General features: G+C 53.5%; 1 protein-coding gene and 1 long non-coding RNA gene across 2 annotated transcripts in view; both read right to left on the bottom strand.

The window, feature by feature from the left end:
* Positions 1–802, bottom strand: part of six6a (SIX homeobox 6a) — a 3,382-nt gene extending 2,580 nt beyond the window's left edge. The window contains exon 1 of the mRNA XM_086155670.1: positions 1–802. This exon is cut by the window's left edge and continues 125 nt beyond it. Within this exon, the coding sequence (XP_086011796.1) occupies positions 1–447 (447 nt within the window). The 5' untranslated portion in view covers positions 448–802.
* Positions 803–4,193: 3,391 nt separating this feature from the next.
* Positions 4,194–5,081, bottom strand: LOC147237715 (uncharacterized). Its single transcript, XR_015106831.1, has 3 exons — positions 4,959–5,081; positions 4,586–4,857; positions 4,194–4,239 (listed from the first exon to the last, which is right to left on the bottom strand). It is a non-coding gene; the product is annotated as an uncharacterized LOC147237715 (long non-coding RNA).
* Positions 5,082–16,060: the final 10,979 nt, after the last annotated feature.

Raw genomic sequence — 16,060 nt, 5'->3', positions numbered from 1 at the left:
CTGCAGGTACCACTCCCGCAGCAGGTGGCGGGTCCGCTCCTTGAAGCAGTGCGTCTTCTGCTCGCCGTCCCAGATGGTCCTGGGCAGCGGGAACTTCTTGCGCACCCGGTACTTGTCCACGGGGCCGAGCGGGCGGCCTCGCAGCTTCTCGGCCTCCTGGTAGTGCGCCTCCAGCCACAGCGCCTGCAGCTTGCCGTGCGACTCCTTGGTGAACTTGTGGTTCTCCAGGATGTGGTAGAGTTCGCGGAAGTTGCCGGTGTGGAAGGCGACCACGGCGCGGGCGCGTAGCACCGACTCGTTCTTGTTGAGGACCTCGCAGGCCGCCGGCGCGACCGGCAGAGACCACAGGAAGCGGCCGAGGCGCCCCACGTCGCCGCTTTCCTCCAGGGTTTCGCAGACCCCGGCCACCTGCTGGGGGCTGAAGTTCAAGATGGGCAGCTGAAACATGGAGGCTTCTCCCGGGGGTCCCCGTGCGCCTCCGCGCTCCCCGCTCTCCTCCACCGCGGCGCCTTTCTCCTCCTGCCCGCGCCGAGACGCGGCGGCGGGGAAGAGCAGCGAGCGCTCGAAGCCCGGCGGAAGCCGCACCGCGCTTGTCCCAGGGTACCGGAGCGCCCGGCGGGTCGGATCCGGGGAGGCCCGGGAACGGCCGGGGGACGGCCGGGGAAGGCCGGGGACGGTGGAGGCGACGCTGCGAGCGGCCGGTTACCGCATCCTCGGGCTCGGACTCCCGGCGGCCGGAGGTTCTGGAGCGGCGGCGGCGGCGGCGGCGGCGGCGGCGGAGGCGAACTGCGGGTTTCGGCGGACGCGGGTCTGCGCGGAGCGGAGGGCTGGAGCCGCAGCGCCGAGGTATTTTTCAAGGGGGAGAAAAGGACAGTCGAGCCCCTCCGCCCCCCCACCGCCCCCCGATCAGCTCCTATTGGACTTGGCAGATTGGCTGCCCGGTTGCCATGGTTGCATGTCAATCACTGTCAAGTTCGGCCAATCAGGCGGATAAAGCGGATCTCGGCACCTCCCTTTTCCAGGAGAATATAAACATTTTGACCTTTTTGTTTGGCGTCTTTAAACGTTTAGGCGTCACACACACACACACACACACACACACACACACACACACACACACACACACACACACACACACACACACACACACACACACACACACAAACCAAACTGCTCGAACTTGCAGACCGGAGCCGCCTGAGACCAGGACCAGAAGAGGGTTCAAATCCGGAGCCCGGACAATCGATTCTCCTCCATCGATCCGATTAAGTTTCGATCCCTACGCCGGGTCCCGTCGCCAAGGGCCCACTAGTATAACGGAAATAGAAAATAAATACCAAAAATAAGGGAGAGCTTCCTTTTCCCATCTGAACATGAACGCATCTCCGATAGCAGCCCGCGGAGGCTGCTCTCCCCTGACGAAGCCCAGTGTGTGTGTGTGTGTGTGTGTGTGTGTGTGTGTGTGTGTGTGTGTGTGTGTGTGTGTGTGTGTGTGTGTGTGTGTGTGTGTGTGTGTCTGCCAGGCGTTGGTATCAGACACACTCCGTTTTGCGCGCAGGCTGATTGGGTAAGTAAGAGGGCTGCTGGATGGCGCAGATGGTTTGAAGTGTCGGGTCACATTATTTCATGGCTGGATACAGTAGGAGAGTTCACTCTGACGGAAAAGCCTGATATTATTCTCACACACACGCACGGAGCGTGGATGCCGTGTACGCTCAGCCCCCCGGGGCTCCTTCTGCATGAATAATGGACTCCTGACGCGGGTTCGGAGACGCAGTTCCTCCTCCCGCAGGTTTCCGGTGGACGGTCGCGTCTACGCCGCGGAGGCTCCTGGAGCCGGAGCCGGAGCCGGCGGGCCTCAGCGGGTGCAGCTCACCGAGGAGGAGGAGGAGGAGGAGGAGGAGGAGGAGAAATAGGAGGAGGAAGAAGAGATGGAGGAGGAGGAGGCACCGTGAAATATTCAAATCTCCGTGAATTTTTCATCCTCAGACATGCAGCTGCAGAGAACATCTGCAGAGAACTTCCTCCACGTTGCCCGCATCAAAAAAACATGGGGGGGGGGTTGATCCCCTAAACGGAGGGCTGTGCAGAACAACCGCGGACGGAGCGACATGTCTGAGAGGGTCCGGGAGGCCCTGAAACATTGATGGTGTTCCGGATGCACGCAGGTACAACCGGAAGCGCGTCTCTGTAAGCGGTTCACGTCACGGCTCCTGCATCCGGACGTGCAGGTCTGCATAAGTACGTGCAGGAGGACGGATCTGCGCGAGAGAGCCGGCCTGCGGGAGCGGGGCCTTCTCATCCCAGCAGCCCCGCACATCCTGCGGCAGCACACTGCTTCTCATTTACACAACCATGTTCTCCTTTTGTCAGCTGCTGATTCCATCCCGCCGGCTCAGACAGCACAGGGTTCAAAAATCGACCTTTTTGAATGTTTGGAATGACGTCCCGTCCCCCACCCGGGGGAGATGTGGGTGCTCGTGCAGGGCAGAGAAGGCCAGGGGCCGAAGACGCGGTCCAGGTGGGGACAAAGACATGTCTCCGGGCAGAATCCGGGAACGGATCACAGAAGGAGACCAGGACGATGGGATTGTAAGACCGGGGTCAGTGTTCCACCGACCGCACGTCAAGAGAGAGGGAGCTTCTCCGAGACGCTCTCCTCAGCAGATATGTGCGAAAATACGACACTACTAAAGAGACCATCCCAGGAGGCTCGCAGCTGGAAGGAGACAATGTCATGGCTTCGTCTGCAGAGCGGAAGCCCCTCGGTGGGACCAGAGCACAGCAGACCTCAGCCAATCCCCGAAGGAACAGCCTCCGCCGCCAACGCTGGAGAGATGCGAGAAATTATGGATGAGAACGGGAGGAAATGTACAAATCTGGGAGGGTGTGTATGTGTATGTGTGTGTGTGTGTGTGTGTGTGTGTGGGGGGGGGGGGGGTGTTGGTGTCGGATAACCGGCTGAACCGCTGCTCACTTTACTCGCCATTTCAGATAAGAGACAAGTACATTTACTTTGTGTCATCATTAGCATGTAGCTGGGTCATAGCTGGCCCAGGGCGGCAGGGGTGGGGGGTGGGGGGTGGTGGTGGTGGGGGGCTGGGGGGGCAGCTCCATGTGAACGGGCTGGAAATGACCCAGATTCCCGAGGATCACTGGAGCAGACGAGACACTACAAGAGCCTGTCACCAACAGCCATCCTGCCACGATCCCATGCAGACCCACAGTACCTTACCCTCCCCCACAACGCTACCGCTCACACACACAGCCCACGGAGACGCATGCACACATGCAAGGACGTGCACGCGGAGGAGTAAGGGAGCGCCGCTCGCCGCCGGTAAACATGGACGTGAAACCAAAGCACAGGCATCAGCTTCGGCAGGAGAGGGTTTGCGGTGCGATATATGCCGTATGAAACAGTGTTACACAATGCTAATGTGTGCCGTTAGCTCCCAGGGGCAGGTGAGCTCTTCTGCTCCGCAAGGAGGCTACAAACAGTGCACGTGCTCTGCCGCACAACAACGTGTGTTAACTTGTTCAGCCGTGAGCGGGATTAACTTTCCAATTAAGATATCATGCCGGCGCCCCGCCCCCTCACCCCCGGCTGACCCCGCGCTCCGGAGGGCCAGTCTAATGGAATGGACACCGAAGCGGCGGGGCCGGGTTCAACCGCCGCTCGTGGCTCGGCGGTGACAGAAGGGTTAAGCCAAAGCTCTCACGGAGTCGTGTTTTTAGACCCACTTGCCCTCGGGGCAGGACCGGCTCTTGACGCTACGTTTAATCTGTGGATTTGTGGTAACAGAGAAGACTTCTTATCCGCTGACCCATTGGCCCGCCGTATCTGTAATCCGGTGCCTTTCAGTGGCGCAGTCCCGCTGACACGGGGAGAGGGGAGCCAATGCGCCGCAGCCCCCCCGGTGCCGAGCCGCCCCGCCCCGCCGCGCAGACTCCGCCCCCGAGCTTTTGTTCAGCCGGGCGGTTCCCTCGCTGCCGAGCCACGGCATCATTGTTCCCATCAGCGCGCGCGATAATTGAGCGTTCATGTGTTCACAAGGTGCAGAGAGAGCGGCCCCCCCTCGGCGGCGTGCGGTCACGGCCCCGCTCCGAGGGGGCGTCGGGCCCGGGCCCGTCTGACAGAAAAACGTCGGACGAGCGACGTCCCGGTCGGCTCGTCTCCGTCGATCCCCGCCGGTCATCTCCCCGCTGGTCACGGATGTAAGCAAAAGAACATTTGCCCGCCTGGAACAAACAATGAGGTGGAATTGAACCTCTAAAAATCCATTAGTTCTACCTTGACATCCCACCCACACCCAGCCCCCTATATTTATTCTTGTTTTTCAGATACACATTTTCAGAGCATGTTATAGAGTGCATGCAATTATTCCATCCATTCCACCCTTGAATGCCATCATTCTTCAGCAGGATAAAGGGCTGAATGTAGCCGGGTAGGCTGCACGGCTCGGACGTACGTTACACGTCTGTGAAAGGCATCGATGAAGGGAAGTTAATGAACAAATGCATCCCCTATAGCGCGCACACAACAAAGTGACCGCGTTCGAGAGGCGCGGCTTTTCAGAATGCAAACCTGGTAATGAAGAGCTGCGAATCCCCTTCCCCGATTACCGGGGCCTGCGAGGAAAGTGCTTTTCCACGCACACACCGAACAAAACAGCGAGCGGCGGCGCAATCCCGGCCTCGGCTCCTCCTCGGCCGCCGCCGCCGCCGCCGCCTCCCCGGAGCTGCGGCTGACTTTTTGACAAAACGCCGCCGTAGGAGAAGGAGAAGAGGAGGATGTCCGGCCCCAAAATCCGACCGTCTGTCATAATATCAGCGCGTGGTGTTTTTGGGTGTCCGTGACTGCGAGCAAAAAGAAAACAATTGCAAGAACAAAAAAAAAAAGAAAAGACCCGTCCATGTCCGCGGATGGTGAAAAGAGCCAAAGGTGACAGAAGTCAAACCTCATCAGAGTCAGGAGCTCCTCTGGCACCGGGGAGCTTCATGATGCGTGAGTCGGGGCACAGGTCACCGCCATACTGCCTGGGCCTCACCTCCACTTCGCATTGTCCAAGAGCCTCTGCCTCCTCCTGGTTACCACACACACACACTCACACACACACACACACACACTGTCAATAAATGTCTCTTCCAGCAACAGACTTTGCTCTTTTATCTGTTCTATCGCAGCTTTTTCCCGGGTGACCTTTAAGCGCCGTGTGAGGATTGTTGAATGTGAAGAGACTTTGTGGAAACGAAGCTTTGATGAGGATCAGCGGCCGCGGCCACCGCGAAGGCTTCTGTCTGGAGAAGCTCTGCTGAGCCGAGCCGAGCCGAGCCGAGCCGCGTTTGGATCTGTTTGTCTGGTAACCCTATTTGCAAGCTCCGGCGGTTTGACGGGGAAATCAAATTGCTTGGCTGAGATGTTTCCATGAGTGGCGGAGGAGGTTTCAGCTTCACCGTGACCTTTGAGGGACTTCTCAGCGCGGCTGCATCACACCGTGCATACTAGATCCGGGCTCCTTCAGCTGATTATGTCTGTGCAACAGAGCTGCTGCCTTGACCCAGTGTTTGACGAGTGCCGGCGACAGATGAGCAGCGCTGTGTGTGTGTGTGTGTGTGTGTGTTTGTGTGTGTGTGTGTGTGTGCGTGAGCCGTTGCTTGACGAGTCTGAGAGGAGCCTCGGCGGGCAGAATGCACGGCGTCCATTGAGGAGGGGAATGTCTGTATTGTGCTCTTTTCACCAGGCGGCTGTGGATGGGAAGGTGCGATAATTAAACAGCGGCGTCTCGCTCAAAGCGCCATGTTGTGAAAGACACGCCGAAAACGGCCGGGGCGAACAAGCGCGATTTCGGCGATCCGGCGCGAAGCGGCCCCACGGTCTCAGGGCGAGGGGCCCGGGCTGCCAGCGTTCGAACGTCTGTCAGCTGTACTTTATTGATGGCTTATGTCAAATGCCATCCTGACAAAGCTCATTAGGGTGAAGGGTGTTGTCAAGGTGGAGGCAGGAGAAGGCAGAGCTGGCGAGCTGCACGAAGCTCGGCTCCGGACCCGCAGGCTGACGTTTGTGACAGGAGCTAGCCGATAGGCCGCCCGTGACACACGCCGTCGTGGTGAGTTCGGGCCGCGCGGGAGATAGAAGAAGTATACGTGCGCGTATTCATGTCGTCTCCGGGGTCACCCGGAGTCAGCGAGCAGGTCGCTCGCCGCCGCCGCTCCGAACACAACCGACAGACTGAGAGTCGTCTCGCTTTCGCCACTCACACACACTCAAATATTTATCGTGTGCAACCCTCTGCGTGCACCGTGTGGCATCAGCAGTCTTGCGCTGCAAGGACGAGGCCCCCGTGGAGACTCCGGGGACCTTGAGAAGATGATTTCCTGCTCTTTTCTTTGTGGTGCAGTCAATGTGACATCTTATGATAGCTTTTAAAAAGACACAAATCTGATATTTTGCCTGTTTTTTTTCTCGTCGGATATGGCGTCGGTATCGAAGGATCGCGTCTCACACCTCGTCATTCAATTAAAACTCTTCGCCAACCAGGAGACCCGTCTCACGCCGCCCCAGATAGCTGAACCCATCTCCGCCGTGGCCGTTGGCGCCGATGATGAGCTCAGACTGTTATGTGACATCTTAATATAGTGATTAAAAATGCATGTTCCGCGGGCGGGGGGGGGGGGGGGGGGGGGGAAGAGGGGGCGCTCTGGGCGCTCCTGCCAGGGAAGATTAAATCATCCTACTTAACAGACGTGCCGAGGATTCGGGTCAGTGTAAATGAGCCAGCCATAAGACACTCCGGTTAGCGGCGAGGCTAAAAATACTGTCCGAGAGAAGAGGAGGACGGGGATCGATACGTGATATGAAAGGTGCTCGGATACCGCCGACACCGGTTCCGAAGACGAGGAGTTCCGGACCCGGGAGTGTCCGGCGACGTCCACATCCCGCCGGGTTTCTCTGCAGAGCGCCAGAGGCCTTCTCCGACCGGGAACCCATCCTGCCGACTGACAATCCTTTGGAGGGGAGCGGGCACTCGTGGCACCGCGTTGGTCTTAAAACAAACAAACAGGAGAGGGTTAAATGTAGAGGTCCTTGTCCAGCCTCACCATCGCAACCCGGTCTACCGCCCTCATATCGGGACCAGATGGTCTTTGGGTACCCGGGTCCGGTCTGACCGGGTCCAGGGCTGAACGCTCATCTCGCTCGGGAGAGAGGGAGCACTTAGTATCACCATGGCAACCCTAACATTGCAAATAGCCACTCGAGTCTCGGTCTTATATTTTCACTGCAGAGCATCAACAATTAAAATAGGAATAAAACCACAAAGCGTGTTTGAGAACACCGGAGTGGACGGATGAGACGGTTTGGACAGAGGAGGGAGAAGATCTGGATAGGGGGATGCTGAGGTTGGAGCTGCCAGGAAGGAGGGATAGAGGTTCATGGATGGAGGGGAAGACGACAGGAAGTTAGTTTGTGTGAGAGGACAGGGCTAGATGGAGGCAGGTGATTGACTGAGAGTTAGATGGAGGCAGGTGATTGGCTGCGGGGGCTAGAAGGAGGCACGAGACTTGTCCCCGAAGGATGCAGTCCACAGGAGGACATTAATAATGTGTTGAAAAAACAAATTCAGTTTGCCGTTGAATTAAAACAATGAAAGAGGTGAGTCGGAAAAGCAAGTCGGTGTCTTCAAGTTCCAAATGACGATAAAACGCTGAGATGCTGGGCCGGGCTTGGCGCGATGGAGGGGCTGAACCAGGGACACCGAAGCGCTGTTTTCCTGACAGCCGGGCCACGAACATCTCCGCTCCTCCTGCTCGGAAGTCGGGAGCGGCGCCGTGCATCAGCTGCTCAAGGAAACACTCAGCTGGAATCAGCTATACCCTTTTGCCATCGAGCGCGGAAGCCTAAATCACGTTTCAGACAATTTGTCAGCTTCTCCCATAAAGAGGAAGCCATTGTGCGCGGTATCTTTCTTCTTTTTGTGCGGCAGCGATGGACCATTTACAATCTTCCAAATGCTTTTAGAAACACTGACTGCTGTGGCCTTGTGCTGAATAATACCGCTTTAGAGAGAGCAGGGGAATTTTCCTCCGGGCACACCTGTGCCCTGATAGTCTCATAAGCCCCCCGGAGCACAAAGAGAGAAAGATGCTTTCTTTGTGAAAAGGATTAAGGAGGCACGAGTTGGAGAAACAAATCAACAATGGCTTTTTTTCATCGGTGTGAATTTGGTTTTGACCTTCAGATGCAGCTTCGACGAGTCCACGGGAAAAACACAAAATCCGCACGACCCTGAATCCGGGCACCCTGTGCCGGCGTGGAGCGAATATCTGATGCTCACGGATGACACGGGGAAAATCGGCAAACCAAAGGATCGGCTCGCACGCGGCGAGAGCCGCACGTCCGGGCCGAGCCGGCCGAGCGGCCAGGGTTTGTGAACCCTCCGTCTATGCGGCTCCGGCGAACGCAGGGACCCCGAGTCTTCTCCCTCGGGTTCCTCCCATCATGGGAGCCGGGAGGCTGACGGGGTGGCGTGAGGTCGAGACGCTTGACAGCCCGTGACAGGGCTGACGAGGTAAGTGCTGCGACTGCTAACTCAGGCGGTCCGAGATTGGGCCGCACACCTGGCCGGCGAGGACGCAGCAGGAGAAGTGTCTGCTCAGGAAAACTCAAGTGTCAGAAAAGTGGAGCGTCGAGGGGCTGATCGCCCCCCCGAAGCCTCTCAGACCCGGCTTTATTAGACCACATGAATATTGCACGGCCGGGGGACGCTCCGCTCGGAAGAACCCGGCTGACCCTCCGGGGTCACTCGGCATCGGATGTTACACCCACGAGAACGTCTGTGGGAACGGGGTCCGTGAAAGCGGCACTCCGTTTCCAAATCACACCGCTCCGACAACGACGACGGCGCTGAAAAGCCGATGTCGAGGGGGGTGTCGGGTAGAATCCCTCATCACTCGCTGTTTTGTGTTTTCCTTCATTTTATTATCTACACTTCAGCGACAAGGAGAGCCTGACAAGAGGATTGATGGGAGTGCGCGGTGGGCAGGGAGGCGGTGTGTGTGTGTGTGTGTGTGTGAGTGTGGAGGGGGGGTGATAAGGAAGAAAACACAACAAAAAGGAAAACAGACAAGGAGTGCCAAGCTCTGCAAACTGGCATGCTGCAGTTGTATGTCAGTCACCTAGCAACAAGTCCTCCCCATCACTTACGCCCCACTTTCCTGTCTCCCGCTGTGCTCTCTAATTCAACAAATCTGCTCAAAATGTATGGCTGCTCTTCTAACAAAACGCATTCTGGGCTGGGGGCTGAGGATGTGGGCCTCTGCTGAACACGCCACTCAGCTGCCCATTGACCACTGGCTCCTTTCTGTGCGCACACTAAGAGAGCGAGGGACAAAGACCCTGAAAGCGGGGGCCGCCCCCGAGAGAAAACATTTGCTTGTTATTGTGTTTGACTGCATAATGAAAATGATGTTCTTTTTTAATTTGGGCTTGTTAAGGCCACACTATTTTCCTCTGGTCACCTGATTATTGTAAAGAAGCAGCCCCTCACTTGCCCTATGGGCCACAGAGGGGGGAAATATTGAAAATGGCCCAAAGACCTACCCTCTCTTTATTTTAACCCCTCTTGTGTTTCAAGTGTTCCCTGCTAAAAACATAAATATGTTGTCCCTGTTCATTACAGGAGGAGGAGTGCGTGCTAGGCCGGGGTTTTTCTCAAGCAAGTCTAATGACGGGGAGGCACACGCGCGCTCGCGCTCGTGCTCTCTCTCACTCCCTCACTCACTCACTCATTCACTCATTCACTCACACACACAGACAGACACACACACACAAATGGGAGCACAGCCATGCTTGCCCTGTGTTGCGAGGCATTGAGAAGGTGAGCATTCCTAGTGCTACTTCAGTGAAACAGACCATTAGCGGGGGCAGCGGGCCTGCGCCCGGCCCACCGCTTCAATGGACGCATTCACAGCCTGCGATTATTTGCACATCTTATCCGTTTATATCCTGCTTCTTTAGCGAACCTCGCTGTGCGTCCATGGCGCTGCTTCCCGCGGCACCGAGCAGGAGCGATCGGGTGAGCTCCGGCTCCGAGCCGGCCTAAGAACAATGGGCGGATCAAATAATGGCCACCGAAATCGCTCTTTCCTCACGTTACAGTCATGATTCTAGATTTCACAGATTTTGCTACCCTAAATATTATAAGGAAGACCCTGTGGTGTCTGTGAGTCCCTCAAGGTTTCCTGCCAACCTCCCTTTGAATTCCTATTCACTGGTTTAATCGATTTAAGTCAGGGTCCAATCTCCACAGTCCTTCCCGGGAAACCCCTGGATAAAGAGGAGTGTGCTGAGGGGTCACAGGTGAGAATAAACAGGGCTGACACGGACACGCTGATATTCAGCTGTATTCTTAAGGCGTCTGTGTGCGGGCCCCGTGCAACCCTCCACTCGTGTAACCATGACTGTGACCCGTAACCTCCTCTGCAGGTGCACCGGGGGAGTCATTCATGATCCCGCTGTTATTGAATCTTACCGTATTAAAAGATTGTATAGAAGCATATGGATTATAAGAATTATCCTCCACAGTGGCGTGACCGCAACCGCCTGCTATTCACCGCCGTTCGCGCTGCCTCCACACACACACACACACACATCCACACTCTGTGCTTGCCGTTTGGACCGGGCACCCAAAAGCAGAGACCTACATTTAAATATGTTGCGGTGGCACACGGTCTATTCTTCATTCGGCATCAAATTCATTTAGTCATATTTGAATTAGCCTGACATCCACGCAGGGCGGAGGAGGAGCTGCCGTCCTTGCTGGTGTTAAATTACACAGCTATCTTTGTTGTTGTTAATGTTGTTATTATTATTATCATTGTTATATTACAATTATTACTATCATATGTACTATAGAATTATTACTAAATTAATTCTTATTGTTGCTATGTCAACATTATTATTTGATTAAATGTAATGTTGGTGTTGTAATTTAGATTTATATTATTACTGTTGTTCCTCAATTCATTGTTATGATTGTAATTGTCATTATTACAATTTTAAAAAAAGATGCACCAAATGTGTGTGTGCAAAGAGCTTCTCTCATGTTTCCTTCTCATCCTTCTCTTCACTAAAGAATTCAGGACGATATGAGCGCCGACTGGCCCAGCACTCGTCTGGTGAAGATCCTGGAAATATCTTTGTGGAATCACAATTTTCTCTGACGCCAGACAAACACAGCAGATCTGAATACACAGGTTTAACTGGAGAGGCCTCTGCGTCTGAGCTCCCACGCAGTGCGCGACAGATTACACAATAACGTCCAAATTCGACAATAACTGGAGCCGGAGCTTTGGGCCGAGCGCTTGACGTGAGGCAGCATAAATGGAGTGCACGTGCACCCGCACCTGGAAATCATTCATTAAACATGAGGAGTCAAATCCGCTCCTGAAAAATGCGAGGGGAAGAATCCATTGAGGGGCAGGAGACTTGGGAAACACTGCTCAGGGCAGAGGAGCAGAGGGCCACCCGGAGGAGAATTAATATATATATTAATATATATGTTAATATATATAGAGATATTTATACATACATATACATATATGTGTGTACAGACATATACATATATATAAATATGTACAGATATATACATATATATAAAAATATATATACACACACACATATATGTGTATACATATATACATATGCATATATATGTATATATATATATACACATACCACACACACACACACACATATATATATATATATATGTAAACACATATACACTGTATATGTTTAAGGTTTTTTTAAATGATTATTAATGTATTTATTTATTTCTGCACAGGCAAATATATATGTGTATTAGTGTATGTATATTTATGTGCATATATATATATATATATATATGCATGTGTGTGTTTCTGCATTTCCCCCTGGTGCAGGGGTCCATGCAGCCCCTCTCTAGGAGGTGCAATACGTGGGGCTGATGGCTCTGCAGAGCCGGGCTGGAACGGAAGGTTCCTGTCAGACGGCCGTGGCCAGAGGGCCGGCGCTAACACCCGCCTCACACTGCACATTAACAGGTTTCAGCGGCACGTTGACGAGACCCCGCTCCATTTATTTGTTTTCCTCAAGTGTCAACAAGTAGAGCGTGTCTGTCTGTGGGTATTTTCAGGACTTTCACCATAAGGACCCCAACTTTGACACCAATTAGAGAGATTATGTCTTAAGATGAGAGGAAAACTATGGCGGTGTGTGACCGCCGTGATTGCTTTTGACAAGGTCACAGGGGACTGCGCAACAGTGCGCGACCTCTACGGGCAGCGGCTGATTTCACCCAGACAGAAGCGAACAAAGGAAAACTAATCGGCTGACAGACAAACAGGTTTGGAAACGCTTTCCATGCCTTCAGAACCCAGAAAGACACAAATGGATGCCCCGAAAGGTCTCTGCCGATCTCCGAGTCCTTGGCGGACCGAGCGGCGGCCGCCTCTGTACGTCCCATGTCGCCAATGACCCGCTAAATGTTGGTCTCTGCAGGACGGGACCGTCTGGGATCTCCTTCCTGGGACTTTCCAGGTAGCAGAGCACGAGGAGTAAAGAGAAGCAGAGCCTGCGTCTCTTGAGTTCAAGTAAAACATAAAACACACACACACACACACACACACACACACACACACACACACACACACACACACACACACACACACTCAGTTAGCAGTGGGACTCCCACGGCCTGCTATCTTGTCTTTGGACTTTACCCTGTCTCCCAGTTAATATGTGTGTATAGATATGTGTATATATATATATCTATAGATATATCTAGATATATATGTGTATACACAATCACACACACACACTGTTATATATTTATAAAGATAGAGGGAGTGTACACAGTGAAGAGCCCTCAATCTACGTCACTACCTGAAGCTCCCCTACCTTCCAGGTGATGGGGGGGCCGGTCCTCCAGCAGGGCCTCCTCGTCCTCATCTTCCTCCTCCTCGTTCTATTCCTCCTCCTCCTCCTTCTGTCGTTTTCCTCCTCATCGTCCTCCCCCTCCTCCTCCTCCTCCTCCTCCTCCTCCTCCTCCTCCTCCCCTCGTTTCCTCCTCCTTGTTTGCATGTTTTCATGTTAATTGGCAGCAGTTGAACTGCGAGCCGTAAATCAAGAAGTGTGCAGTGTATTGAGGAGTGGGACCACCCAGGAGAACTTTTTTTTTTCCCTGCGCTCTGGCGGAGGACAATGTGGGGCCACTCAAGAGCGCCACGCTCGGAGGGCCCTGAATGAGGCCGGGTGGAGCGGCGCTCCCCGTGGCTGCAGCTCCTCCGGGGGTGTGTCGCAACGGGCCGAGGGCCCATGCGCGGAATTCCCCGCATAATAACCGCAAAAACTCGTCGCGGGTTCCCTCGGACACGGGCTCCCTCTGTGTGGGGGGGCGGCTGTGTTTGTAGGGTCATTCTGCGGGGACTCCTTCTGCAGAAGCTGCTCACTCCATCCTAAACAGCACCTGAGAGTAAACAGATGAATAAATCCGGCACCCCAAATGCCCCGATCGCCTCGGTGAACAAAGACGGAGAAATTCCCTTCTTTAAATCCATCAGAAATATCTCGCCGTGTTTCTCCTCCGTCGCGCTTAATTGTCTTGCATAATGAAAGCTCACAAAGCTCGACCACTGGCTACTAAAACACCAAGGTTAATCTTGATTAAATATCGCTCCAGGGTACAAAAAGCATATTTTACATAAAACACCCTTCAAAGTGAGTCAGACGCGGCAATGAAAAAATATATATTTATATAAAACATTGCTGATGGCAAGGCCAAGTATCCCAACTCTCAAAAGGAAGGTGTCAAAGTGATTAAAGGGAAATCATTACAAATCAACATACCACTAAAATGGCTTCATCTGCATCCCCATTATCTTCCCCCAATTCAAGTCACACCTTCCACACTGTACACACACTGTACACACACGGCGCACGCACAGCACACACACAGTAACCTCAGTTCCGCTGGAAGTACTTTTCATTCTAAACGAACGGTTTTCAGCGCGGTACTTTCGACGTTCTTGCCCGCCACACTGACTGCACCGGGCCAACTGCGAATCCTCTGAGACCCTCCTGATAGGCGGGGGATGTTTTCAACGACCGTTCCTGACTTCCCCTCCATCTGCACGCATGAAAGACGCGGACAATCCGCGAAGGTGAGCGTTCAGACACCCCGCTCTGAAAATGCTCTGCTCTTTAAGAGCTTTGTGCAGCTCCTAAAACGACAACATTTATTAATGAGCGAGGATGTGCAATTAATTCGGCGGTAAATGCTTCTGCATCAAGGCCTCCCTCCCGAGAGGAAATCCTCGCGCAAGCTGAATGCCCCTTTGCCGGCGACTTTTGTTCTCTTGCACTTTCCCCCGACACTCCACACGTAGCATCCTTCTGCTGAGACAGACCCCCCCCCCCCCCCCCCCCCCCAAACACACACCTGTTGATGAATTGTGTTTGTGTGTGAGGCTCAGATGGGGCACGAACACGTCTTTGTATACACGCCCTGAACAGTAGTTTCCTCAGGCAGAAGCTGCTGAATGGGGGACCCTTTCACAGAACCTGCATAGAAGCCAGCGGCCAAATGACAGTAATCTGCACTGACAAACAAAATCATTCCCAGTTGGGACAGGAAAGTCATCAGATGTCTTAATGACGGCTGCCGCTCAGGGAAAAAGGCCTACTTGTCTTTTTGCGGCTGCCGTCTGAATGGTGACGCCTCCGCTGCCAAAGCGGGCTGCCCTCGGTGAACCCGGTCGCGCGGGAGGTTCTCCTCTCCCCGTCCGCCCGGGGACCAAATTCACTGTTCAATGTGCTTTTCCCCTCACACGTTCACACGTCAGGAAACAAAACCCAACCGAGTCTTACGTCGACGGAGCCCAGCCAAGCCCGGGGGGGGGATCCCGCAGCAACAGAAGGTGTATTTATTTACCTTGTATGGACATCTACCCCGTTCGGGTCGTCTCCTCCGCAGCTCATCCCGGGGGATTAGAAGACCCGACGCTAACTAGATTTCCGCAAGCATCTTCACGCAGAAGAACTGCTTCTTCACACATCCGCTGGTTTCTCCACCTTAGAGATGGAATATCTTTGGGGACTTTTGGGAACATCATTTCCATCGGTGTCCCCTTCTTCTCCATTTTTTGACACTTTATACACCCATCATCCCGCAAAGGAGCAGACAAGTGATCGATGATGACAAATAATCATTGGTTATTGATGAACGTGTGGAACAAACATTGCTCTAAATCTTTACCTGAACAAGTCCAGGACAAACAGGACCTGCAACACACACACACACACACACAGATCGCTGAATGAGATAATCTGATCTCAAAGTTCAGTGTTGAAGGTTTGATACCCTGGCAGGGGGAAGTGACTTCCATCTTCAGACCAACCAGAGAAATGTGCTGCGCCTGCAGGAGGGCCAGCTGGGACACGGAGAAGAAGACATCTGGGGATTTCACACTCAGCTGTCGATTCGACACAGGCTAACTTTACTTCCTACGACGACGGCTGACACTTGTATCATAATCATGAATTTAAAAACACCAACAATAATAATTACAGAATCTACTGCAAACAAGAACAATAATAACAGGGATGATAATGAAAATGATAAAGGCCATTCATATCATAAACATGAAATACAAAGATAAACGTGTGTGACATAATTGCGCGCTACTATGCACGGTATTTCCGGCCCGCTTCATCCCTCCATCCATCCCGCCTGAAAGTGAATGAAAGTGAGCATGTGTGTGTGTGTGTGTGTGTGTGTGAGATACGTTGAGGAGGACGGCGAGGAGAAAAAGAAAGCTGTTGCTTAAACGTCTCCTCGTCTTAATGTCTGTGGAGGTTCTGGGTCATCCAGGTCATGGTGAAATCTTGTTGTAATCTTCTCGTTGTTGCAACTTGACCCGAATTGAATTTTTTGGAGAAATTCAAGGCAAAATTTCAACGAGAGCTCCTGGTCTTAACTCACCGCAAAATCGAAACAAATGAATCATGGCAGCAGAGCACGCA

The sequence above is a fragment of the Fistularia commersonii genome, chromosome 1, assembly GCF_037954325.1.
Source record: "Fistularia commersonii isolate RoL2024-O1a breed Wild chromosome 1, RoL_Fcom_v1.0, whole genome shotgun sequence".
Classification (NCBI taxonomy): Eukaryota; Metazoa; Chordata; class Actinopteri; order Syngnathiformes; family Fistulariidae; genus Fistularia; species Fistularia commersonii.
The sequence above is the reverse complement of the archived record's forward strand: the minus strand, read 5'-3'. Positions and strand labels throughout refer to the sequence as shown.